This window comes from Corylus avellana, chromosome 10 (genome assembly GCF_965113065.1).
Source record: "Corylus avellana chromosome 10, dhCorAvel1.hap1.2, whole genome shotgun sequence".
In the NCBI taxonomy this organism is placed as follows: Eukaryota; Viridiplantae; Streptophyta; class Magnoliopsida; order Fagales; family Betulaceae; genus Corylus; species Corylus avellana.
The window spans coordinates 6,015,852-6,042,757 of record NC_142499.1 but is presented as its reverse complement, the minus strand read 5'-3'; the positions used below and the strand labels follow the sequence as shown (position 1 = coordinate 6,042,757).

The following is a 26,906-nucleotide window of genomic DNA, read 5'->3' as shown; positions in this document are numbered from 1 at the left end:
AATAGCTAGGCCAAGGTAAATAGATTTAGTGGGGTTGGAAGTGTATGGAAAGATGGCTGAGATGGAGGAGATGGCAAAGGAGTTAGAATTTTTGCTAAACTGAATGGAGGACTTGGTTGTGTTAATCAACTGACCAGACCATCTACAAACTTCTCAAGGCAAGAGTTTTTGCATATGGTTTTAGAGAGGTTAGCTCTACCAAAAATGAGCAGGTCGTCAGCAAAAAGCAAATGGTGAATAGCAGCATTGTTTCTAGCTATCTTTAATGCCTTGGTTGGCACAGCTCATTCTCATTATACATACATGTAAAAAAAAATAATAATAATTATGAGGAGCTAGGACTGAAATGACAATTGTACCCATGAGGATCTGGTTATAATAATATTTGAATCACCATTAGCGTACGGGGATGTAGCTCACATGGTAGAGCGCTCGCTTTGCATGCGAGAGGTACGGGGTTCGATACCCCGCATCTCCACTTTTTCTGTTTTGTCGTTTTTGTTATGGCCTCCGCCGCTAAAAGTAGTCGCTGTAGTAACAGGGTAAAACTAAAATTTGAAGCTCTGGTAAAGAGTGACCCCACTGCTGGACTAGTTTTCAATTCCCATCCCCAATCTCTCTCTGCTTAGCTCTGCATGGAGCTCTCGTTGTCTCCTTCGTCTTCACTTCGAATCCAAGCCGTATTCCCTCACTGCAAGACACCATTTTATCACACAAAGATACCCACTAGGCCTACAAGCAAATCTCATCGCTCTCTCTTAGAATGCCACCCAATATTGCCTTCAGTTGCGCTTTTCGATCCCAGAAGTTACTCGAAACCTGCATCAAACAGACGGTGCAGGCGTAATTCCATCTGGGTATGCTTCATTTCTTTAACAAATCACATTGAATTTGTGCACTTTTTTTTTCTTTCTTTTTTGTTCCTTATCTATGTTTCATAAGAAATAGACGTATTTGATGATTGAAATCCCATCGACTATCATTGAGATCTGTTGTTTTCCATCTGCGTTGGTTTAATTTCTTGAGATTAGAGAAATTTATATGCAATCATTCAAATATGATTGCATTGCGCTTTGTTAATTTATTTTCCATTCTTTTTTCATGAATAGAAAACAACATTACACAAAACCAATACCATCTGAAAGCTTGAAAGCTCAGGAATTGTACTGGACCATCCAATTAAGATATGATCTTTTCCTATATTGAAAATGATAGCTTTGAATTGAACCAATCATCCTTTTGCCTGTCCAAAATGGGGGACCAAAAAGGAGTATAAAATGGTGGAGCTGCAATTTTTTCCCCTTAATTGTCATGCCAAAGTGCTGTTATCAACCTTCATAAAAATATCAAGCTTTTAGGGCCTATTGGCCTGAGACTGATGGAGGGCAATTTGCTTTGACAGTGTGTCTATCCTATTTTATAACCTGATTTGGTTCGACTAACAATGTTGTGTCCAAGTTGTTTTTATGGTTAACGATTCTAAAGACTCAATGTACGGCATTAATGTGAAGTGGATACCGACAGGCCTGCACTCAAATTGGAGCAGCTGGGTCTGATCCAATACCAAATAAAATTTCAGACTTTAAAGATGCGTGCTGGAGATTTCTTAGGCCTCATACCATACGTGGAACAGCTCTAGGGTCCTCGTAAGTAATTACTACAAGAACATATTGGCTGACATTGGTTTACTGATCTTTATCCCAACAACTGCCTAGTTGAGTAGATAAAACATCATCTTTAATATGTTTTGCAGTGCTTTGGTGGCAAGAGCGTTGATTGAGAACACACATTTGATAAAGTGGTCTCTGCTACTTAAGGCATTCTCTGGCCTTTTTGCTTTAATATGCGGAAATGGCTATATAGTTGGCATCAATCAGATCTACGATATTGGGATTGACAAGTAAGTAGTGAGCGTATGCACAGATTTTTCAGTTGTATGTAAAAATCAATTTATGCAACTGGCTTAAACTCAGAATAAGGTTTTCTAAGCACTATTACAAGACTTATTAAACATTTTCTGTGGTCTGAGACCTAGCACAAGATGAGCCATTATCACCCTGCTCTTAATTCTTCGACTGTATAAGACTTTCATTAGTATTAAAGAATGATTTTGGTATAGCCAGATGGTCTTTATCCAATAATTTAATTCCCCCCACCCTTCTGAACAATAGATATACTAGGTGGTGTGTTATTGTCCTTAAGTCTCGGTCTATTATTTAAAAGCTGTGTATACAAATTGAAAAAGTATGCGTTTTTGGATTTCTGAGTGCTTGATACAAGATTTATCCTAATGTGTTCACCTGTTCATGGAAGTATGCATGTAAAATTCTTTGAACTTAGCCTCTTTTGTTTCATTTGCAGGGTAAACAAACCTTATTTACCTATAGCTGCAGGGGATTTATCGGTTCAATCTGCATGGTTATTGGTGATATTTTTTGCAGTGACTGGCCTGTTGATTGTTGGATTGAACTTTGGCCCATTCATTACTTCTCTTTACTGTCTTGGTCTTTTTCTTGGCACCATCTATTCAGTTCCTCCATTTAGAATGAAGAGATTTCCTGTTGCAGCATTTCTTATAATTGCCACGGTATGGCTTCTTTTCTTCCTGCTTATAATTTTGATTTCCGATGGTCACACAAGCTTAAATAGCTTGATATCTGTTAGACACAAACGTCAAAACACGTGAACGGTGTCAAAAAATTTAGTAATCCACAATTTTGCCAAATTGATAATGAAGTAGAGGAAGGGGTTGTTACTTTACATTTTAAGATGAACAGATTATTGCTGAGAAAAAAGGGGGACAGCTTTAAGTAATAGAAATATTTGAAGCCATAGCCAGGGCAAACTGAAGTTGAAAAGGGTTATCAATTCACATTCTAAGATGACCTTGACTAAGTTTTGAGGAAGGAAGAGAGCCCTACAAAAAAAAAAAAAAATGTAGATAGTTTACAAAAACATAGACATAACATGCATATCCACATTCATTTGTATATACATGAATGTGAGTATATATGTCTGTGTAAATGAAGTCATTATTTTAGAGGCCATTAAGAACCACATTAATGGGATTCAAGTTCTGAGAAAGGAAGGACTGTTTCAGGTTTCAAGGTGGGAAACATGGTAATGGAGATTGTTATTTTATACATTGATGATGCTCTTTTGACTGCATTAACACAATAATTTACAATTATATTTTGCTCGCCAGATGATTCTCTAGAACACACTGGAATTGACCCAAAAATAAGTTTTGCAGGTGCGCGGTTTTCTCCTAAATTTTGGTGTATATTACGCCACTAGAGCGGCCCTTGGACTTACATTTGAGTGGAGGTGAGTTACCATTTTATTATGTCTTTCGTAATATAGTTGAGTAGGATGAAGCCGTTCTCACATGCTTCACCTAGGTTTCAAAGAGATAAGACTTCGTAAATGAACAGCCTAGGACCTGTTGAGTTGGTCCTTGACGTTAACTTATAGTAAGCAACGACAAATCAACTGTTGAATTAGGTTTTGTAAATTAATTTACAAGATATAGGACTTTCAAAGATTATGGGTTCGTTTGAAAAAACTTTTTAATGGGGTTTTTTTTTTTTTGGTTATGATGTGACATAAATTGAAAATAGTTTAGAGTGTTTTCTATTTTGAGTTGTTTGCTAATGCTTTTGCTTTTTTGCTAAAAAGCAAAACGCTACCCTAAAAAGTATTGCCAAACAAGCCCTATATGGTTTGACTTCAGTCGTTCGAAGATCTGGAGCCACTTTAGTTAATGTGATTGGTGTGACTCCATAATCAAATAGCTCATGATAAGGCTTGGTAAGCTCCTTTATATTGTACTTCTAATGCATGTCTGAAGGTTATAGCTGCGCTTTTATATGACTTATGGGCCTCCAATTATTTAGAACAGGGATCTTAATAATTATTGAGTTGGCCAATTTTCATTCCTTTAAGTTGTAATCAGTGCTGAAATTGAGGAATGAATTAGAGTTTTATGCACTCCAACATTTCCTGAACCTATTTTATGAACTCCACTAGATTATTAAAAATGACGTACTTAACGATATTGTTTTTTGTGTAGAGAATGAACTATACTGGTTAATTTAATATCTAATTTTATATTCTGAAATTTGTACCTATAATGATATTTCTGCTGCATGTACACATCTTCAAATTTTTGAGATCTTAATTTACACCTGCAGCTCACCCGTGGCTTTCATCACTACTTTTGTAACATTGTTTGCGCTGGTCATTGCCATAACAAAAGATCTTCCTGATGTTGAGGGTGATCGCAAGTAAGTTTCATGGTTTCTTTTTATTAATTTACTTATTTCTTTGAGCTGCTGATATTTATTGACCTTTTCATATGTATGAATTGTAAGTCTTGGATTTTACCCTCTACGTGCCTTAATTTTCGTGATTTGCTTGCTCATTTCTTGTTTGGAACTCGATTCACATTTTCAGTCAAACCCAACCCAGCTGTTTCTTTCTCCCTGAAGCTGGCATCCCTTGTTTGAAATATCAACGTCGATCTAATATCAATTTGATATAATCATTTTACAGGTTTCAGATATCAACCTTAGCAACAAAGCTTGGAGTTAGGAACATTGCGTTCCTTGGTTCTGGGCTTTTGTTGGTAAACTATGTTGCTTCTGCACTGGCAGCAATTTACATTCCTCAGGTGAACACATGTCCGTTGAAGTTTATCTTCTTCTTCTTCTTTTGACCTACCTCTTGGGGTTGAAGATTATCTTATTTGTCTTTACATACTTTCTGCACAGCTTTTGCATATATGTATTCATTATTGATATTCTTCAGCAAGGATGAATCCAAAATGATGTCCTTCAATTGCATGTGTACAGGCTTTCAACCGTAGCTTAATGGTACCTGCTCATATGATCTTGGCATCAATCTTGATCTTCCAGGTTTGTTTCTTGTGATTTATAACTCTTCTTCTTACCACAATAACCAGGATGTCTTTTTGCATGAATTGCCCTAAATACTCCTTTACTTAGCCCACTCACAATTTTTTCCCACTACAATAGAGAGATTATGTTTCATTTCTGATCTACTATTCGGGAACCTCAATGAATGTTTCGAAAATGAATTTGAGTTTGGCATAAATGATTCTTTAAAAGAAAGCAACTCCAATGACTGCTTGTTGGCTATATGATATATTGGAAATTAAGCTGACTTCCTGTATGGTTGCTGTTGTTAACCTAAGAGTCTGTTTCAGCTGATATATGATTAAGGTCGTGATCAGGTCCTTGCATGTGCTGCATCTTATTCTACATTGCTAGTACTAAGATTTTGACCGACCCCAACACCTCGCCATAGTTTTAAGTACCGGACCAGACTGGTTGATCTGACCGAGTGACCTGCTACCTATAACAGTCCGATCAACCCCCTACACCTGTACCTACCAAAAACTGCCCGAACCCACCAAACCTGGGATCAAACCATAGCACAGCTCATTGGACCATTAGCGGTTTTGGGCAATTCCAATGGGTTTTTATTCAGCAGACACCCTCGTCCTCGAATTGAAACACCTCGCCAACCCCCACAGGAGTCTTTGAGCACCCTTGGCCTCTTTACCTGATACCCATCCACCTACGATTGGCTATCAACAAAGCATCCAAACCCTTTAATTGCCTCAGCATCTATCAAGTAATCACCATTGCAGTCAAGTCTGCCCCTTCCCCATCAACTACAAACCATGTTGTTCAAGATCTGAGGTCCTTTCTAAAACCAGAGTAGAAACTTTTGTTTGTTTCTGTTAAACAATAGGAATGAGGTTGGTTTTGACCGACATTCATACATAATGAATCCTACTTTGCTACCTTCAGCAATATCAGTGCAAGTAAAATGAATTATGAACAAGACTTTTAGCTATATGATATTTATATGCATGTCCTGATGGCTGATGCAATGACCCTTTCATGTTTTGCCTCTTCTAGCTCTCTTATGGTTAACGAATCTCTAGGTTATGTGGAAGTTGGTTTGCTGATTGTTAATTCTTTTCCAGAGACACACAGACAACCTGCTTTCGTGCAAATATTTTTAAATTTTGAAGGCTCTGGCTTACTATTTTCTTTTTGTGTAATATCAGGCATGGGTGTTGGAACAAGCAAATTACACTCAGGTAATTCATTATTTCTTGTTGCAAGAAATTATTGTAGAAGTTTTTCCAGTATCATTACTTTAACTGGAGTCATTTTTATCTCTACTTATCTGAAAAAGAAAGAGTAAAAAGAATAGCTAAATACTGCTGCGGCACAAAATTCCAGAGGAGTCGAGTCTTCATTTTCAGATATTGAATTTAGCTAAAGATAACAAATTCAGTAACACAAACTCTATGTTAAATATGTTTGGAGTGTTCTATTTGTTTATTTCCAGTCAAGTTGTCAAGGAGACCACTTGGAGTCTTGGACACATATGAGATATTCAATTTTTTTTGCACATGACACCCAATATTTAATATATATATATATATATATATATATATATATATATATATATATATATATATTGTAAGTATTTGGTTATATTTTCTTACATAAGGAAATAAAATGATTCTATTTGTTAAGAGGCACGACATTTTTTTTTTTTTTTTTTTTTGTCTGAGCATGCAGTGGGATGTGCACGCGATTCGTTAAACCCTAAACAATTCCGTAAAAGACATGATCTTTGAACATACTTGTTTTCACTTTTCTATAAGCAACTTTTGATGACTCCACTCCATATGCTGGGTTTGTGCCTTTGATGGTGAGAAAGGGAAACTGGAATGATCATATCTCCATATGATTCATAGACGCCCCTTATTTGTAGACACTGTAACAAAACAAGTCACACTTTGTCTGGAAATCATATGAACAATCTCAGCCTTTTGAGTAGTCCAAGTATTACTGTGTGAATAAATGACTCTGGATAAGATTGGTGGTTGTAAGATTCTCTTTACCTCTTCTCTTACTGATCAAAGTGATACTAATTGGAATTCAGTAATGCAGCTGAAGGATTTAGATATATATATTCTTTCTTAAAAAAATAGAAAAGAAAAGAAAAGAAAAAAAGAACACCAAAATGAGGATTCCATTTTAGTGTCTGATCTCAAGTTTGATGACATTGTGCAGGAAGCAATCTCACGGTTCTATCGATTTATATGGAATCTCTTCTATGCTGAGTACATTATATTCCCTTTCATCTAGCAACTTAAATCTTTATTTTTCTTGACCCCTTTTTAGAGAGAGAGAGAGAGAGAGAGAGAAAGAGATTTGTACTTTTCTGTAAATAACATGTATGCTTTGTATTAGCAATGTTGTTGTACGTGTTATAGTTTTTGTCTACTTGCACATACACAAAACGCTAGTTCTGTTGTCTAATTTCCATTCTTCTTTTCAATTCATTTTTCTCATGTTATTTTCTTGTAGACCATTATTTTTTATTTTGGATAATTACACTTAACCCCCACTAAGTACCACTCATTTACCGATTGCCCCTACACTTAGTGACACATGACCCCCTTCAACTACCAATATTGATAAAAAAAAAATAAAAAAAATAAAAAAAGAAATTAAAAAAATTAAAAAAAAAAAGAAAGGGATAAATGCAAAATTGGTCCATATGGTTGACTTAAATTACAAATCACTCCCTGTGGTATAACAAATAATTTATAGGTCCCTGTAGTTGGCCTAAATTATAAATTACTCTCTGTGATATAAAAAATAATTTATAGGTCCTCAGGGTAGGCCAAAATAACAGTTTATTCTCTAAAATTAATTTACGTTAAGTAATTTGATTGGGAGCATTTTGCGATAATTTGACGGTCACATTTTGTGAAGCAGTTGAGGAAGATGAAGATGAGGGAAGGTTACACACATGGTAAAATTTTGAGGATATAAGAGATTAGGTTAATTTACCATAACAATATGATGTGGAGTGAGGGTTAATGTGTAATCTTAGTTGGCGTCATAAAATTATGTGAAAAATTCTAATTGTCATTTTTGAAAGTAGAAAATTAATAATAACATGTGTTGCATTTTTATTGGGTATGACGTGGCAAAGTGGCATATTTTGTTAATTTACTTAAAGAAAATTGAATTCAGAGAGTAAACTATGATTTTGGCATACCTTGAGGACTTACAAATTATTTTTTGTATCACAGGAAGTGATTAGTAATTTAGGCTAACTATAGGAACCTATAAATTATTTGTTATACCACATTGAGTTATTTGTAATTTAAGCCATTCACAAGGACCAATTTTGCATATATTCCAAAAAAAAAAAAAAAAAAAAAAAACCTTACAACCGAGCTCGTTAAATCTGACAAAAAAAGCATACGTGACATGCAAGTGCTCATTTTTACTTGAAATAGCAAAAATACCCTCAAGTAAAAAAAAATAAAAAAAAAAAATAATTAAGCTAACTAAAAAGACAAACAATATATAGGCTGTTTAAGAGGCATTCAATTGGATTTTTCGATGTGTGTTTCACGAACTAAAAGTGCGAAGTTTCGTTTCTTTTTAAAAAATTTGCAATTTGAAAATGTAAAAAAAGATTGCCTTTTTCAAATAGCAAGCAAAATATGTTTTTCAAAACCCAAGCCAAATAGTAATTTTACTAATACTAAATTGTATTTATAAAAATCACTTGTTATTTTTACCCTTATAGCTTCGTCACTTGTTATAATGACGAAGCTGGTAGCTTTAATTACCGAAGTAAAAGCTTCCATGGCGTGTGATTCTGTGAAGGTCTCATTACTCCTTTTATATATATGGAATCAAAAAAATTTCAAAAAAAGAATAATAATAATAATAATAACTCTTTTCATCATTTACATCTTTTCGAAACCAAAACAACATCAAAAGATTATGTATTCAACTTTTATCGTCACCAGAATGAATCCAGCAACCCAAAAGCGACAGCAAAAAGATAAATACATTATTACATACATATACGGATCGATCATCTATCGATGCATAATATAAATTTGATCAAACTGCACATTTCCTCCTCTTGGCGTTGGCAACGATGACAGGTTTGGTCGAGCTGTACAAATGAAAAATCGATCGGAACCTCCTCTTCCTTGGCCAGCAAATTCCATCTTCTTCTTCTTCCTTCTCTTCAAAGGTTTCTCCATTAATGGTAGTAGTATTAGTAGAAGACGCGTCAGTTGCATCACCGACGACTTTGCTTTGCTCTACTTTCCCTTCGGCGCCGCAGCTGTTATTGTTGTTATCGTCGTCGTTGTCATGGTGGTCATCGGACTCTCCGCTGAGTTGTATTAGCTGCCGAGCCACGTCTATCTCCGACTCGGAGAAACTAAAGCCCTTCTGGTTCTGGGTTCTTCTAGCTTTGCATGCTAACGCTGATTTTGCCATTATTTGCCCGTTGAGAGAGAGAAAGAAATTGGGCGGACAGAATGATGCTTTACATATATATAGACGAAGATATTAAGTCGGTTGCAATATTTTTTGTTTTCTTGCGGGGCAAGTTGTCCGTGTCTCCGTAGTAATAAGAAAGGAGGGAAGTCGCTCTCTCTCTCTCTCTCTCTCTCTCTCTCTCTCCATATATATATATATATATAAGTCGGTCAATATATATATATATATATTATTCCCTCCCTGCAAGACACCCTTTTATCACACAAAGAAATCCGCGAAGCCCACAAGCAAATCTCATCGCTCTCTCTTAGAATATCATCCAATATTGCCTTCAATTGCGCTGATCGATCCAAGAAGTTGCTCGAAACCTGCATCAAACAGACGGTATAGGCGTAATTCCATCTGGGTGTGCTTCATTTCTTTAACAAATCACATTGAATTTGTGCACTTACTTTTTTTTTTTAATGAAAGCACATCGATTATGATTGAGATTTCTTGAGACGTGTTGTTTTTTTCATCTGGGTTGGTTTAATTTCTTGGGATTAGAGAAATTTATATGCAATCAATTTGCACTCTGTTAATTTATTTTTCTATTCTTTTTTCATGAAAAGAAAACAACAGTACACAAAACCAACACCATCTGAAAGCTTCAAAGCTCAGAAATAGCACTGGATCGAACCATCCAATTGAGATATGATTTTTGCCTATATCGAAAATGATAACGTTGAATTGAACCAATCCTCATTTTGCCTATCCAAATTTTTTCCCTTAATTGTTATGCCAAAGAGCTGTTTTCAACTTTCATAAGAAATATCAAGCTTTTACGGCCTATTGGCCTGAGACAGATGGTGGGCAATTTGTTTGGACACATTTTCTGTGGTCTGAGACGTGGCACAAGATGAGCCATTATCACCTGCCGTTAATCCTTGGGCTGTATAAAACATTCATTAGTTTTAAAGAATGATTTCGGTATAGCCAGATGGTGTTTATCCAATAATTTAATTTTTGCAAATTTCTTCAAATGTAATCTACAAAACTTTACTCTATGAGCACTTTCCAATCTTCAAATGTGATGTCACAATGATGATTTATGGTTTTCCTGTTTTATGATTTCAATATAGGATTACATAGAACTGAAAGGGGTCTCTTCTCTTTTTGGTTTAATGGGCTGCACATCCTGCAAAACCCTATTCAGTTCTCATCCAATTTATACGGTAATCTACAAAAATGTGTAGAATAATGGCAGACATAGAAAAGAATGCAAAAGAATCCTATATCATTTTCTCTACCCCAGCATGCTGCAATAAATCCTGTATGGGTTTTGGTTTCATCTAAATTTAGTCTGTCTATGGTGTTGCTGATTGAGACAGTATCAGTTGCTCCGGAGCAAGGGAACTTCTGCCTGCACTTGTCTCTCTACACAAAGAATTTGGAGTCAAAACCTTTGGGCTGCAATGGGACAAGGTCCGCGGGGATGCATTAATACTTCTTGATCTTGGAGACAAATTGGCTTGCTCTAAAACCCGGAACTGAAGCTCAGAAGGATAGTCTCTCATGCAACCAATCCGTGGCCCGGCGCCGGTTGCCCATTTACTGGATAAACACTTGGCCAACTGATATGACTTCATTCCTTTATGCGAGTCTATCCTTTGCATGATTTTCTCTTTTGGGATGGGCTGTTCATCATCTTCTTCTTGGTCTCCATCAAACAAGTTTAGCTTAGGAACCATGAAATCTTCCTCTGATAAGAATGACTCTTCCGCTGTCTCATAACCGTCTTCTGCAGATTCTGGAGGGTGAGCGTGGCAATCTGATTGATGTGCTTCCTTCTTAGAAATGTCAATTACATCATGTTGGTATGGTATTTCAAGTCTGGCTACTTTCGAGCCTAATTCTCGTGACAATCTAGACATGGAGGGTCGGGGAGTTTCTTTAGCATTAGAATCCAGGTCTCTGGAATCAGAGCACTCTTGAGCCAAGAAATGTTCACTCATTGATGGGTTGCTTTGGAGGCAAATGTCATTGGCCTTTTCATTAGGGGCTTCTTCTTCCTCTTCATTTGGGCTTTTCTGTTACATAGAAAGAGAGAAGTGCATCAGTGATTTGCCTTCATGGTGATAAAATTCGATATGAACTCTGAAACATAGTCTACATGCAACAACAAAGCAGAAGGTTTTGGCTAGCTACAAAACAGCATGTGTTCCAATGTTTAAGTATCACCATTGTAGGAAGCATCCCAATACTCTCCTGCTGTGTCATCTTGCTACATAAATGAGACTGCATAGATTTTAACTTTATAAAACTATGAGAAGCATAGTCAGCATGTTCTACCTTTACATTGGTGAGATCTATATTCTGTTCCTCAAGGAACAACATGAATTCTTGAAAATTTTCTTCTGTCGGTCGATAATGCCCACTGTGAGGCCAAACTGCCTATTGAGTTGACAAAAACCCTATTAGAATGTCACACAAATTCCACAAAAAGGAGAAGGCCACCAATTAATCAAGCTTTTCATTGAAAATCTGTGTCTTTTACTTTTATACCTTCAGAACGCCGTCTTCCACTACCAATCTTCCAGCAGACAATGTGGCTCCTCCTGCCAAGAAACTAGAATGTTGAAATGTGCCCTTGTTCTTCTGCCCAACATACAAGGTCTTGGATGTGCAAAGAACAAAGATCCACTTGGCATCTTTGGGTCCTTCTGTTGTATCAAGTAATTTGTCACTCTGCTTATAGAGAAGTTTCCCATCCCGCACCACAACTTCATAAGCCTTCCGTTCTGCCTGCAAAATGAAACATTTGTCAGGAAATAAATTCCAATTGCAAATCATGACCTTTTGTTTCAATTTTGAGCCACTTAAAAATCTTGAGGTTTAGATTTAATCAACTTTGCCTTTTATTTAAAGTAAATTTCAATTTATGTATAACGAAAATATATGAGTATTATAAGATACAATCCATTAATTCTTAATTATACTTTACTACTGCAACCAAACAAATGAATAAGAGTAACATTAGCCTAATAATTATTCCTATCACTAATCCATTTGATTCAGTGCACCAAACATGACCTAACTCTAATTCTAATTCCTTGCAATTACAAAGGGGACAGGAGGCTCACTGGACCAAGATATTTGATGCATTGTTGCTGAAGCTTCAATCGAGGACATCTCTCAAGATTTACTTCTTTTCCTTCTCCTATATCGAGCCTGCATTTTTTCGAAGTCCAAATATCAAAAGGGCAGAAATAATATTTACTGTCAAGCAAAAGTCAATATGCAGGATTTGCTTTTGGTCCCAACTATCTTACCAGTAGAAGAAAGGCTGTTTACTCTCACACTGAAGCCAATTAACATAATAAATTTGAAGATTATGGCCATAGCGATGGCGGGGATCAATCTGTTAAGGAGAAGGGACAAGACTAAGAACAAGCAACAAATGAAACTAGTAGTTTGATTAGAAGATGTTCCTTTAAAAATGGACTTACTGCCTCAAGCCAATGTTGTAAAGCAAGTTTAAGAGCCTTTTCATCCTTAGATAAGCCTTTCCCCACCTGCAAAAGGGTAAATTAAAAATAAAAAATAAAAAAAAAAAAAAAAAAGAATCAGCAATTAAGAACCATATATAACAGAGCAACATCATATAAGTATGCATCCAATTGATTAAAACTACCTTAGCAGCTCTAGTTCTAGCCCTGGACCAGCGTGAAACAGCGGTCTCGGGTTTCTCGATGTCAAAGAATGATATAGAGCTCCGCTTCAGTTCTGCAAAATCGAGCAGCTTCCACCTACAAAGTGAATTGCAAGAAGCTTATTATACAAATATGGAGATGGTGTTTGGGCAAGCGGACCTAAAACCAATCCATTTCATTCTGGTAAAGCAAAGAGATCCTAGACACCACATGTGAAAATAAATAGTGACTCCAAATTAAATTATCAATCTTTGTTCCAAAACTATATGGGACAAAATTAAACGGATGATCTCATCTTCATTTATTGTCCAAACTTTCCTTAAGAGAAATGCATTTAATAAAACTTTAAAAACAAACCATCTCTGCTCCACAAGAACTGCACAATCTGCCAGCCGCCTCCTTGTTCGGAAACTCTTGTACACTTTCTGCAACTTCAATGCAGCCTGGTACCTATGCTTTGTTGGGCCTGACAATGGTGATTGGTGAGTTTTCTCAGACAATCCATCTGATCTTTGAAATTGGTCTCCAATGTCTTCAGTCTTAGAGTTCACACATCTACCAAATACAGTGTTTTCCATTTCTGCAGAAGGAGTTTTGACTGAATCACGGCCATTGAAACTGACTGAATCACGGCCATTGAAACTGACTGATCGCAGCTGACTCCTTACATCTCCGCCCCTAAAACTAATTGATCGTACAAGAATAGCTTCAAAGCGACTATCCACATCATCAAGGTCAGCTAATGGACAAGATAAGGATATCCCCATCGATCAAAATGGGATGCCTTGTATATCCAAATGACCAAGGTCTCAATCAACAAGTTCTAAGGGGACTAGATACCTGTTGAAATATATAAAAGTCAAAAATTAAACACCAGAAATCTGTAAATTGGTACCTACAAGAGACAATCAAATGGTAAAGAAAATAACACTTCGAGGGTATATGATTGACTTCATGAACACCTGCCCATACTTTGTTTAATGAAAAGAAGAAAAGGAAAATGCCTGAAAAAAGTTAGCCAATTTTGAGCATTTCATGCCTTCCCCACAGTTTGTTTTCCCCCATAAACGAATTAAGTTCCCTCAAAGAGCATACCTTTTAAAATAAAAAATAAAAAGAAAGAACACAAAAAGGATCGTACAGAATCTTGAGCATTTGAATAACTACACATTATGAATTCCTCAAGCACATCATAGACAATATTATAAGACCATATATCATAAAAGAACTCCAAAATGCACAACTCATATTCCTGGAGTGCATTTTTCTTTGTAGGCCAAAAATACTTCTTAATATAAATGGGAAAACAGGTTCAGACTCTCATTTCAATCAAACAGCACAAGAAGAAGAAAAAACACCATTAACGTAGTTGATCTTTTCCTCTACAACCCAACTTTTATATATACATATAAATACATATCTACTTTTTTTTTTTCTTTTGAATATGTGGGTAAACTCTACAGGTTTCATCAAGGATATATCCCGGAACGGAAGGGCCTCTTCAAACCTACCCATTTCAATCAAACAACATGATAACATAACCCATATGTCGTTTTTCAAAAATTCCTCTTTCTCTTCACGGATTTATCAAGAAGTTTCAATAAAAAAGGAAGAAAACCCAACAACATGAGAATGAAAAGTAGGAAACAGATATGAAATGAAGCCGTATAGAAGTCTAACCTTAATCCATCGGAGACGAAGTGAGAAATCAGAGATGCGACTGGCTTTAACACACAATCGAAATGATAGGTAGAGACACAAGAAAACCAAAAAGAGAAATGGCCAAATGGGGATTTGTTGGTGGCAATGTGAGAGAGAGCGAACAATGTGGCGGGGTGGTGAAAGAGGTTTTTGTGTTTGTTATCCAGAGGTTCAAAGATTACCCCTCTCTCTCTCTCTCTCTCCCTCTCTCAAAGCTTTCTCTGTCTCTGAAGCTCTACCACGTTGGCTATGTGTCATTCTTGCATACGTATATATAGAAGAGAGAGAGAGAGAGATGAGAGTGAAGTAACAGAAGCATCGGTCGCCCTCCACTTGTGCAATTGACAATGAAAGAAATGTTTTTCTTTTTTCTTTTTCTGTTTAAAAAAAAAATAATTGTCCAAAACCTTTTTTTGGTTTAAAGTAGATACTAATGAGACTTATTATTAATTTTGCCAATAACATTGACAGCTCGAACGGTTGATTCGTTTGGTTAATACTTCGTTTTGAATTCTCACTCAACTTATATATACGGTTTTTGTGGATGAAATTGTGTATATTGAATTTACCCAATAAAAATAAATCGCTTTATAAAAAAATAAATAAGTCGCGAAGTTACGCTACCTTAAACGTGTTTCACTTTATTAAAAAAAAAAGACTTATTAATTTTTGTGATAAAGTTCATATAATTTGAATTAAAATGATAATAAATTGTAGAGTTAAATCACCACCTCCTTAAAAACTTTAACTTGTGCGTATCGTCTCCTTCACCCTGGCCACTGCTGCTGTTTGCTGGTTATTTGTTTGTGTTTTTGGTTTTGAATAAGAGTTTTTTTTTCTTCTAAATCTGCCTTTATGAGCGATCTATGGGGTGAGGAGGATTAGATCTGTGATAGATTTTCTCTCAGGGTCGGAAAATAAAGGTTGAAAAATATAGCTACTTATGTCTTAGATCTAGTATGCCCAAGAACAAATCTGTGCATTAACTGCAATTATACATAGGTTAGCGAAAAAGTTAAGGTCATAAATAGTACATAATTGTAAGATCTGTATTGTATCTATGACGTTGTAACTTCATAGCTTTGGGCTATGATTTTTCAAAGTTTTTATACTCTATAATATAAGGGTTTTATGCTCTGAATCTTATTATCAATGAAATTACAAAGATTTCCCATTCAAAAAAAAAAAAAACTTTAACTTATGAGAAATAAATAATTTAATTATTTAACTAATATTTTAACCCATTAAAAATTTCTATTAAAGTACAAGCAAATGCTGCTACTTGAATTAAAAAGAGAATAAATTGTAAAGTTAAAGTTTAAACTCAAAATTGACTCTAATCATTCTCAAAAACTTAAGCTCATAAAAACAAAAGGAGATAATTTAATTATTTAATTAATATTATAACAAATTAAAAAATAAAAACTACATAAACTCTCATTACATATATTTGTAACACAAATATTGCACTGCTTCTAATTGACTTCACGAAGAATAGTATGTTGGAAAATATTTTTCAAAATGGTTTTTTGTTACCTAGTAAAGACCAACATTTATTGACGGTTCATGCCCAAATTGAGGTGCTTGACTTCCGTCTTCACACGATGAGCCTTGAGATTGACATTAAACGACCGTTTCAAACAAACAAAAAGACTTTAAACGACAGTGAAAGCATTACAAGTCTATCAATGGGTAGAACTGGTCTATAAAAGATGATGCAAGCATCTACATGTTACTATCAACTTTGGACCTTTGGTATATATGACTATATGAGCAAAGTCTCAAGTAATCCTACTTTTGGTAGACTCTGAAATGTACCAAACTAATATTTCCTCTAGTTTGAAATTACAATTTTATCCTATAATTGTTGACATGGCAATTGTTAAAGCAATAAATAAAAATTTGTTAGAAACAGATCTTTTCTATTTCAAATCTGTATTCGCATTGGTTGGACATTACTCTACTTGTTTACGCTGATTGTTGAATAAATATTTGAAAGTTAATTGGCTTCAGTTCGGTTTCGATTAGAATTGGATCCGTTAAAATTGAGACATATGTCCTATAATAAAACACAAGAAACACGTGTTTCAATTTTATTTAATCTATTTTCAAATGAAACTGGACTCAAGAATCAACCTATATTATTTGTTTAAACTAAATTTTTTGAAACAGAAATATGATTGAGATAAGTGAAGCCCCTAAGTGGTTGCAAGGCTTGGTAAAGAGACCTTCAATATTTTGTGGTAACTACCCTTAATGAGTAAGTGCCAAACGCGCAATAAATATATATATAGGAAACGGATTATCTTTATTTCAGTTAGTTATCCAGTTACGGTTTATTTGGGATTGCGGTTTTAATAAATGCGATTTTTAAAATTGTGTTTTTAAAATCGCTACTTATTAAAATTGCAAAAGCGTTTGGTAAAACATGTTAAATTTTTTTTTTTTTTTTACCAAATATTTGTTATGCGAAATTGTAATTTTGGTTTAAAATTGTGTCTTTTCAAATAAACACCCCATAAGAAATCGCAAACGTTTTTTCCTATTTTAGATTAAGTGTTTTTTAAATCGAAATGTCAAGTACCTTACGTTTTGCGATATTTTTTAAAAATGTATATTATTATTTCAAAATCGCAATCCAAAACGCAGATTATTCAGGACAAAATTGTCATTTTATTTTTATTTTTACAAATTTACATCATTTTTTTATAACTAAAATCGATTTCTCTCGATTTCATTTGAAATATATATATATATATATATATATATATATATATGACGATTTGATATTAAAAGCCGCAGAAGGGAAATATGTTTTTGTAGGTAGCTTGGGCATACTATTAATTGTTTGAAAAATCTTTTGTAAACTGATGGGGGCCAAAGAATCTTTTAATGGCCACCAGTTGTGTGATGATTAGAGACTTTTGGGTACCTACCTACAAGGCTACAACTATATTAATTAAGATTTAGTTGAGCTAATTGTGTTTTATATTCTGGGTGGATAAGGAGTGACGTGGCTTTACTCTAAAAGGATCACTTCACATTTGTCAAAATGTAGTTTATAGACTTATACTTAAATATTATTTTTTTTTATAAAAAAAAACATGGATATTTGGTACATTAAACATTGACTTTTACAGTGAAGAACCCTTTGGTAATATGATAAAATAATAATAATAATAATAATAATAATCTCCTAGTAGATCAATTAAAAAAATAAATAAAAACCTCAAAGCTAAATGTAAGTTAGGTAGATTACACCTCATTCAACTATTTTATTTTATTAAACCATGATATACATAAGGGTGAAGTTAAACAACACGCTGGCGTGCGTGGCACGTCAATGTAAAAAGATTTTTTTTTTTTTTATAATTAAAAAATTTTTAAAAAAAAATTTACACTAACGTGCCATGCACGCAGCGTGTTGTGTATCATGGTCCTATACATAATACATGCACAACTTGTTCACTCCTCTGTCTTCCTCAGATATTTTATTTAGGAAACCAAATGACTCTTGGGTGAGGACCATAGGCCCCCAATAGCCTTTTGGTCCCATCTTAAATTATGCACATATTTTAAAAGGATTTTTTTGGTCTTAGGGTAATATTATTTTTTAAAAATTAGGTGAGAGAAATAATGGTCAGTTTATTTTTTTATTTTTGTAAAAAATAATATACACCTATGATAGAAAGACAATAGGAGAGTACCTAACATTTCTCTTTTAAAATCAAGCGAGTCACGTTCGGCTCAATAAATATTTAACTAAATTTTAACTAACGAATTAATTTTTTCTATTTTAATTATTCACTTTTTCAAAATACGTATATTCAACTCAGTATTTTAATTATTAACTTTCACTTTTCAATTTAAAATATTATTTATTTATGTACTTTCTTGATTTTCAAAGAAAAAAATATACCATTAATTACACTTCACCCTCCCAAAGTTTGAGCGGATTTTCAACTTGACTTCTAATGTTTCAATTTTTACAGTGTACCTTATCAAAGTTTCAAAAAATTTCAATGTGGCCCATCCATTAACAATTTTCGTCCAATTTAACTGAAAATTGGTCGGGGGCCAAACACATGTATTTTTTTGTCTTAAATTTTCAAAATGTCCCTATGTATTTTAACAAATTTCAAAACTGCCCCAAGGCAAACCAAAAAAAAAAAATTGGGGGTGGCTGTACCTTTGGCCATTTTTGGGGTAGCCCCCCATCTAGCCAGATTGGGTGTGGTCAAAAGTCGAAACCACCCCCATTTGACTCCTTGGGGTGGCCAGCCACCCCCCAAAATGGCCCGAAGGGCAAAATTTTGAACTTTTTTTTTAAAAAATAAAAAATAAAATTAATAGGGGCAATTTAGTATTTTTTTTTTAATTTCTGTTAGAGAAAACTAAAATAGTTAATGAATGGGTCACACTGAATTTTTTTTTTTTTTTTTAACTTTAATGTGGTGCATTATAAAAATTAAAACATTTGAGGTCAAATTAAAAATTAGCTCAAACTTTGAGGGGTAAAATATATTAAACCTAAAAAGAAAACATTATTGCTGAATTTATTGAATTGCAGTTCTCAACAAATTTGCTAAGCCAAATAAATTCTTTTCGAGAAATTTTTAGTGATTTTATTGAGTTGCAGTTCTCAACAAATTTACTATGCCAAAGTCTTTTTGAGAAATTTTTAGTACAAAATTATCTAAAAATAACTTTTTAACTATTTTGTCAAGTGGGTGCTCGTGTATAGACTATATATTTCATTCTTCTTTTATAATGGATTTACTATATTTTCGAAATTATGGTAAAAAAATAATAATAACATCCGGTTGACCTTGGAGTCAGTGTTTTACTAAACTGCAATTTCCTCGAACCTTCTTTACGACAATGCAATTATCGCTCTTGATGAGAAAAAGTGACCACATTTAACTCTAATCATTACTTTCCAGCTATTTTCATCTATTTTCTACAAAATCCTGCTTCCCACTTCCAACAATGAACGACTCCCAATTTCAAGACCGGCTTTCAAACTTCAAAGTAAACTGTTTTTTTTTTAAAAAAAAATTAGTTTATAACCTTTTCTCGTGTTAAATTGAAGTCGGTTTAAAATTACGTTTGAAAAATATAACTTTTAAGTCAAAAAAAATTATGAGCAAAAGTTTTATTTTTAAGCTTTTGTTAAAAGTGTATTTGGGCTATTTTTAGACTTTTAAAACCCTTAAAAGCGTTTTTAGTTTAGTAAGGCTTTTAATTTTTTTACTAAACTGGTATTTTTTCTTTAAACGAACTTTTTTTAGTATTAAAAGTACTTTTAAGACTCTCAAACGTAATCTCAATCAGACTCTTACAAAAAAGAAAAAAAAAATCTAAATTTTATAGCTTTACAAAATATCTAATTTATATATATATATATAAAACTATTTTATTTTCATATTCATTTTGATTTCTTTTTCTTTCTTGGGTGGATTTTTTCCAGATCATTTTTCCTTCTTGGAAATGGGATGGGGTGGGGTGTCGTTTGTTAGAGCGTGAAAATCACGCGCATTAAAGTGAATTAAGGTTTTCGGAGAATGATGAAAGTCAAAGCATGTGTCTTGGAAAATTCTGTCATCGCCAAGTTGCCAACTGTCGTACTCATATCCCAAGGCAAGCAGCTTCTTTGTACGTTGTCGCGTACGAACCTCAAAAACATGCGTGGCGCGAAAACCGAGGCCCACGTTTTTCACTTTTTGCATGATTTTTTTTTTTTTTTTTTTGGTGTGTTTGGTTGCCGTTGGTGAAGACACCCCTCCAACTTATATTGACTAAATCACCCTTAAGCCAGTTAATAGTAACTAGCTTAGAAAACAAAAAACAAAAAAACTAGTACCTATAAATGTCATTTGCCTTTTAAAATGAGAAAATAACATATTCTTCCATTCATCTTTTTTATATCAATTTTACAAATATTTTATAAACTTAAGTAATAAGATTTTGTAATTATTAAATGAGAGCCCCTTCTATAAGAATGTGGTGTAAAACTTATTTTTAAAGCTTTTAATAGAATATGACACATTTAAGTAAGAACATCAAATATAATAGAGATAAAAATATTGTATTTTTAGTTAAAATTAATCCTATCAACTTTTTTATTAATTCTAACCCAATACTCACCATTCATCATCGAAGTCTCATCAATCAAAACCGATCAAAACAGTGGATCCAATGGTTTATCAAATGTTAAGAGAATAAAAATTATTTGGTACAACTAGTTTTATTATTTTTTGGTGTAAAATTTCTAGTTTATACCATATCTTGATTGAAGTTATTCTCTTATTAAATTGATTATTTTTTTTAAAAAAATATTGAATGACTATTAAACCCAAGTCTCCTACCACATGAATATATTAAAATAAAAATAGGATAGAGACGTGGTGTAAAGCATTAGTCGTATAAAAAAATGATTGGTATTTTAAGTTTAGCTAAGCAGCATAGCGGTGAAGAGTGGACCTTAACGCTGTTCCCGATTTGCCAATACTGGGATTTGCTGGAATTTGATTGGACAGCGCTTTTTTGGATGAGTGGGATTGCGTACGGCTGTACTTTTCCCTCGCAGAACCCGACCAATTAGATTAGGTGAAGACCATCCTCTTCCTTTTATGTCCAACGCGCTTGTTTCTGAGCTCAAGCACCGACACAAATAGAGAGTTTTTATTTATTTTATTATTAGTTTTTTAATTTATACGACCGAAAGGGATTTAACAGTATAAATCAATTTTTAATTTCATTATTATATCATTTTATATTTTTATTTATATAATAATCTATTAAATACAGCAATTTGGATCGATTAGTAGACTGACCAATTCAACAACACCATAGCTATGTTTGGCAAGGGAAAGCACCGCACTGTAGTTCCAGCTACAGTGCAATCTGACACCAACAGTAATAAATTTGGCTTTGTAGTTTTTTTTTAAAAAAAAACAAAGTATTAAAATTGGCCAAAAATTGCTGCACGCTTCACGTGAATTTTTTTTTTTCAAAGCAAAAAAAAAAAATCACGTGAAGCGTGCAGCAATTTTTGGCCAATTTTAATACTTTGTTTTTTTTTTAACCAAAAAAAAAAAAAAAATTTACAAAGTCAAATTTATTACTGTTGGTGTTAGATTGCACTGTAGCTGAAACAGTACCGTTCCAGCTACAGTGCGGGGCTTCCCCTTGCCAAACATAGCTGATGGTTGATCGTTGAAGGACATCTTTGTAAAGGCAGAATTTGGATTTTAGTAGCATTTGGATTTAAGAATTTTCTATGAATAAACAAAAGATGAGTTTTGAACTACAAAATTAAATAAATAAACACAATATAAGATTTGAATGACCATTCATGAGTAGTGGAGCAATTATAAAGATTTTTAGGACATGGCCCTTCAACCCATATCATGTCTGCGTTCATATTAGACTATTAAATTATCAATTTTTTAAAAAGTTTAAGTTAATAAGAAGAGATACATTTAATCACTTAATTATTATTTTAACACTTTCCTACACACGTGAAATATTTAATTGAAATATGGTGAATTGACCGAGTCAATGTTCGATTCTAGGACCTTTGACTATGATATCATGTTAAATTTGAAGAATTTTGTGGGCGTATCATAAAATCGGTTCAATAAAAGAGGGTTGTACACTCCTTATAAACATGCACAGGGTTTTGTCCACAAGCAAGCAATGTGAGATTATTCCTCAACACTTCCCTCACATCACGTGCATGCCAGTATCTTTCCTAATCCTTGTTACAGAGTAAATAGTGTGGGTCACATTCATCTTGTGGTAGACTTTGATACCATGAAGAATTTTGTGGGCCTCGCCTAACTCATCTCATAAAACTAGTTTAATAAGAAATGGTTGCCAATTTCTTATAAACATGCCAAAGATCTTATCGACAAGCAATATATGATTAATCCTCAACAAAGAAATTTAGATATATAGGAAGGAAAGAATTCGAGAATCTCATTCAATGGATTAAATAATTATTTCGTATTATCTTCGAAAGAGATTCTAGAAGAACAATTTGATTAATTCAACACATGAAACATTTTTTCAAACCAAAAAAAATAAAAACACCCATTTGAAAGCATATTTTATCCCCCAAAAAAAAAAAAAAAAATTGGTGGAAAAAAAAAAGGAAAGAGCGAAATATATAAAAACAAAAAGATTTTTTTTATGCAAGTTCAATGTCCGTTGGAACGATTCATAGACTCGAATTCAAGTCAAACTCGAAATAGTGGATCCATTTTGATTTCTATTTGTTGGTATTTGCATAAGCATACGCGTAAACAATTATTAATTTATTATATGTGAAAAATAAAATAAAATAAAAAATAGAGGAAAAAGGAAAAAAAAAAAAGAAAAAAAGTTGCGAGCAATATAGGAGGAAAAAGAATAGTAAAAGGGAATTCCAAATTCCAAATCTTTGACGTATACTTTGTCCCAGCGACTCTCCACGACTCACCCAGGAAAAGCCTTTTCCCCTTGACCCACTCCGTCATACGGGCGGTCAAGATAGGGTAATTGACTAATTGGTCTGCCCCCACAAAACACCCAAAAATGAAAAATATTAAGTCTTTTTTCAAGAACTTTCCACCATTTTTTCTTGAGTTTCGCTTTACCTAATCTGAATGAATCTTATTGAGATTTTTCCACAATGACTTCGTCAATTCTGTTATTTACTTAAAATGAGATATGCTTTTTGTATCCTGGCTAGTATATTTTTGTTAAGTTGGCATGTTTTATCTTTCTTTTATTTTATTTTTAATTAATGATAAATAGAATATGCCAACTCAGCAAAAGTATACATGAAATGAACATTAGAATGCAAAAATCCATTCGTCTTAATTCAATGAAGACAGTGGCGGAGCTAATGAACTTGTACATTTTTCTAATTTTTTTCTTCTTTTCTAATCACTAATACTTAAATACAATGAGAAATTGAGCTTAGAATTGTATCAAATTCTTCAATTAAATGTTTAAATTCTAACAACCAATATTTTCAACATTTAATAACCAAAATATCAAAATTACAAGACCACTTATATTAAGAATTGAGCTTAGAGCAGGAGAAAATAAAAAGAATTTTTATTATTATTATTTTTGGGGGTGCCATGTGGAACTTTGGGTAGGAATTTTTTTTTTTTTTTTAAAAAAAAAATCTTTGGCACCCCCAAAGCTTAACGTAGCTCCGACACTGAATGAGGATGACTCTAGGTTGTGGTGGGTATCGGTCCAGTCGGTGTCAGTAGGGACATTTTCACAAACCGAAATGTGGAAGTCGATTAAGTAGATTAATTAACCGACTTTATACTGACAATAAATAGTTTCAACTTTTTCGGTTAATCGGTTAGGCAGCTAATAGGAGGTCTAAAGCATATGCTTTATAAATGAAAAGAAAAAAGCAACTACAAATTAGCTAGGCAAAACACTAAAAGGACGTACAACTACAAATTAGCTAGGCAAAACAATAAAAAAATTGATCTGATAAAATTCAAATTTCAGTTGAAAAATTGATTAAGTCAATTAATGATATTAATGGATGATTATTCTTCTTTTTTTTCTTTTTTACTACCACCTACGAAACCAAGTTAACGTTGAAACAATATTTTTATTCTACCTACCAACTGCTGATAATCGGTTGCCGGTCAGTAACGGCTTAGTAACGGTCGATAAACGGTAAACGATTAATCTGTTGATCCCAAAGTGTAGGTTGTAGCATTTACTTCAATCAATATTTTGTAATTAAAAAGCAAAATGAGCAGAAACAATAGAAGGATGTAAATCCTCTGAAATTTTCTGCCCGAATTCTAAAATGTTCGGGCAGACAGTGAAAAAGAGGAGCTCGAGCTGTTGAAGGTGAGATCAGCCATTACGTGCTTGAAGACCAAAAAAAAAAAAAAAAAAAAATCGAACCAGCAATAGGGAGATTAGTTGAATAGGTACAAGGAGAAGTCAAATATAAGAGAAAGAAGTCCCAAATTCTGAAGAGAAATTGTCTGGAAACATGGAGTTCATCATATGAAACATTGAAAGCTGCTCAAAAGAAAGACATGGTTCAACAGTACAATTGTAGAGAGTTCACAAAGGTGTAAAATGAAGTGTATTGACGACATGTAGGACACATTCTCTTCCATCAAACCATGATATATTTTCCAACAATTTTATTTTTTGAATTGTTAACCATTCCGACAGCAAGTGTAAGTGACTTTTTATAAGGGTTTATTTGTCCAAATAAGGGACTGTTTGGTTTGCAGAATAGTCATCTAAAATAAAATGGCTATGGAATAGTCATTCTTTTGGTTGGTAAGGGTCTATCCTAAGAATAATTATTTCCGTGTGAATCACTAATCCTTTATACACAGGAATTGATATTGCTGTAAAAAAATGAGAAGAATAGCTATTCCTCTAAAAAAATAAGAGCTACTCATGAGGAAATGGACAAAGTTTTTCAAAAAAAAAATCTTTTATATATATATATATTTTTCTCTCAAACTTAAAAATAAAAAAATAAAAACAAAAAATATATATATCATGTGGGTGGTCGGCCACCACACGTTCAACCTTTTTTATTTATTTTTAATTTTTTAATTTTTAATTTGAGTTTTGGAAAAATTAGAAATCAAATGGGTTTTTTTTAGTAATTTTGGTTTAATTCCAATTATGAAATATGTGTTGGTACAAAACTAAAGAATTTGAATAATTATTCAATTCCAGCATCTTCTATTTTCAATAATAACTATTTATTTTTTTAATGAATACCCGTAAACCAAACGGGGCCTAAGTTTCAAACAACTTGCTTATAAGTTATTTGCTTGAACACATGAGTCTCGTAAAGACTCACTCACATATTATGTAATAATGGGCCCGAGAATAACATCCAACTCATACTTGGATGGGCTTGGTTCCCGGTGGTAACATGGGCTTGTTCTATGTCATGCATTTGAGAAATATTTGGATTTTAATGCCTATTTCTCAAATGCCCAATGTGAATGTTAAGGACATATACCCAAAGAGTAAGCCCAATATGAATATGTTAAGGATAATGACTAATGGAGTAAAGCAATGCCCATGTACAGAAAGGGTAAGCCCAATATGAATGTTAAGGAAAGGAGATTGAACAAGGCTTGGAAAACTTTGGCGCGCCCAAGAGAGGGATTTGGCTTGCATGCTGTTATTTAGTAACAGTATGTATGTTGTAGTTTAATCAATGATCAAGATTGAATTTCTCAAAATTTCTCTTCATTTTCTCTCTCCTAATAAAAGCTTATAAAAGTAAGTCAACTTTAAAATTTAGTATTAACCGTTGATTAAACTACAGCATACATGCTGTTATTTTAATAACAGCATATAAGCCGGATCCCCAAGAGAGAATGGCCGGACCTTGTACGCAGAGCAGACTAAGAATGGGCGACGAACGACTTCATTTACTATTTATATAACTTCTTGTAAAAATATTCATTAATGGTGGGATACAAATTTAATTTATACAAACTAGTCTTTGAAATGGAAGACAATAGACTTGACATAAACTAAAGGGATAAATATAAAAAAGCCCTCCAAATTATTAGTCGGTTGCAATATAGCCTCCAAATGTTCAAAAGGTACTAGAGTAGTCCACAAACTACCAAAATGTATCAAAAATGTCACTTATTTTTTTTATATTCCTATAATACCCCTATTCTTTTAACAAATAAAATAATAAAATAATTGTAAAAAAAAAACCAAACAATTTTTTAAAAATACAAGAAAACCAATTGGCGAATAAAAAAAAAGAAAAAAAGTTTTTTTTGGAATAAATAATAAATAATTAGTCATTGTAGTTGACCTAAATTACAAATTGATTCATGTCGTATTAAAGTAAAATTAAAGGTACAGTTCTTGAGATGTTCTAAAAAAAAAAGTACTAAAGCCCATCAAACTACCAAATTGATTTTGCTTTAATAGGACATGAAGCAATTTGTAATTTAGGCCAACTACAGTGACTAATTATTTATTTATTCCAAAAAAAAATTATTTATTTATTTATTTGTCCATTGTTTTTTTTTTTACAATTATTTTATTATTTTATTTGTTAAAAGAATAGGAGTATTATAGGAATATAAAAAAATAAGTGGCATTT

At 33.3% G+C, this 26,906-nt stretch overlaps 2 protein-coding genes and 1 non-coding gene across 3 annotated transcripts; 2 read left to right on the top strand and 1 right to left on the bottom strand.

The window, feature by feature from the left end:
• Nucleotides 1-405: 405 nt before the first annotated feature.
• TRNAA-UGC (transfer RNA alanine (anticodon UGC)) lies at nt 406-478 on the top strand. The gene has a single exon. It is a non-coding gene; the product is annotated as a tRNA-Ala (tRNA).
• A 94-nt stretch (nt 479-572) lies between these two features.
• On the top strand, nt 573-7,328 carry LOC132192050 (homogentisate prenyltransferase). Its single transcript, XM_059607239.2, has 10 exons — nt 573-857; nt 1,525-1,646; nt 1,754-1,900; nt 2,362-2,587; nt 3,254-3,327; nt 4,194-4,286; nt 4,555-4,672; nt 4,854-4,916; nt 6,101-6,133; nt 7,122-7,328. The coding sequence occupies exons 1-10, from the start codon at nt 636-638 to the stop codon at nt 7,194-7,196; spliced, it is 1,173 nt and encodes a 390-aa protein (XP_059463222.2). The 5' UTR covers nt 573-635; the 3' UTR covers nt 7,197-7,328.
• Nucleotides 7,329-10,708: 3,380 nt separating this feature from the next.
• Nucleotides 10,709-14,940, bottom strand: LOC132162607 (calmodulin-binding family protein). Its single transcript, XM_059572880.2, is given in 9 exon segments — nt 10,709-11,440; nt 11,703-11,804; nt 11,916-12,155; nt 12,494-12,581; nt 12,683-12,771; nt 12,860-12,925; nt 13,045-13,159; nt 13,421-13,903; nt 14,744-14,940. Coding segments are annotated over 8 exon segments (1,842 nt in total). The 5' UTR covers nt 13,831-13,903; nt 14,744-14,940.
• Between the last annotated feature and the right edge of the window lie 11,966 nt (nt 14,941-26,906).

Excerpts from the sequence above, each read along its gene's own strand:
- LOC132192050 (XM_059607239.2), top strand. The coding sequence starts at position 636 with ATGGAGCTCTCGTTGTCTCCTTCGTCTTCACTTCGAATCCAAGCCGTA. Across the intron at positions 858-1,524 it reads GCAGGCGTAATTCCATCTGG|GCCTGCACTCAAATTGGAGC; the intron begins GTATGCTTCATT and ends GGATACCGACAG. Across the intron at positions 4,917-6,100 it reads CATCAATCTTGATCTTCCAG|GCATGGGTGTTGGAACAAGC; the intron begins GTTTGTTTCTTG and ends GTGTAATATCAG.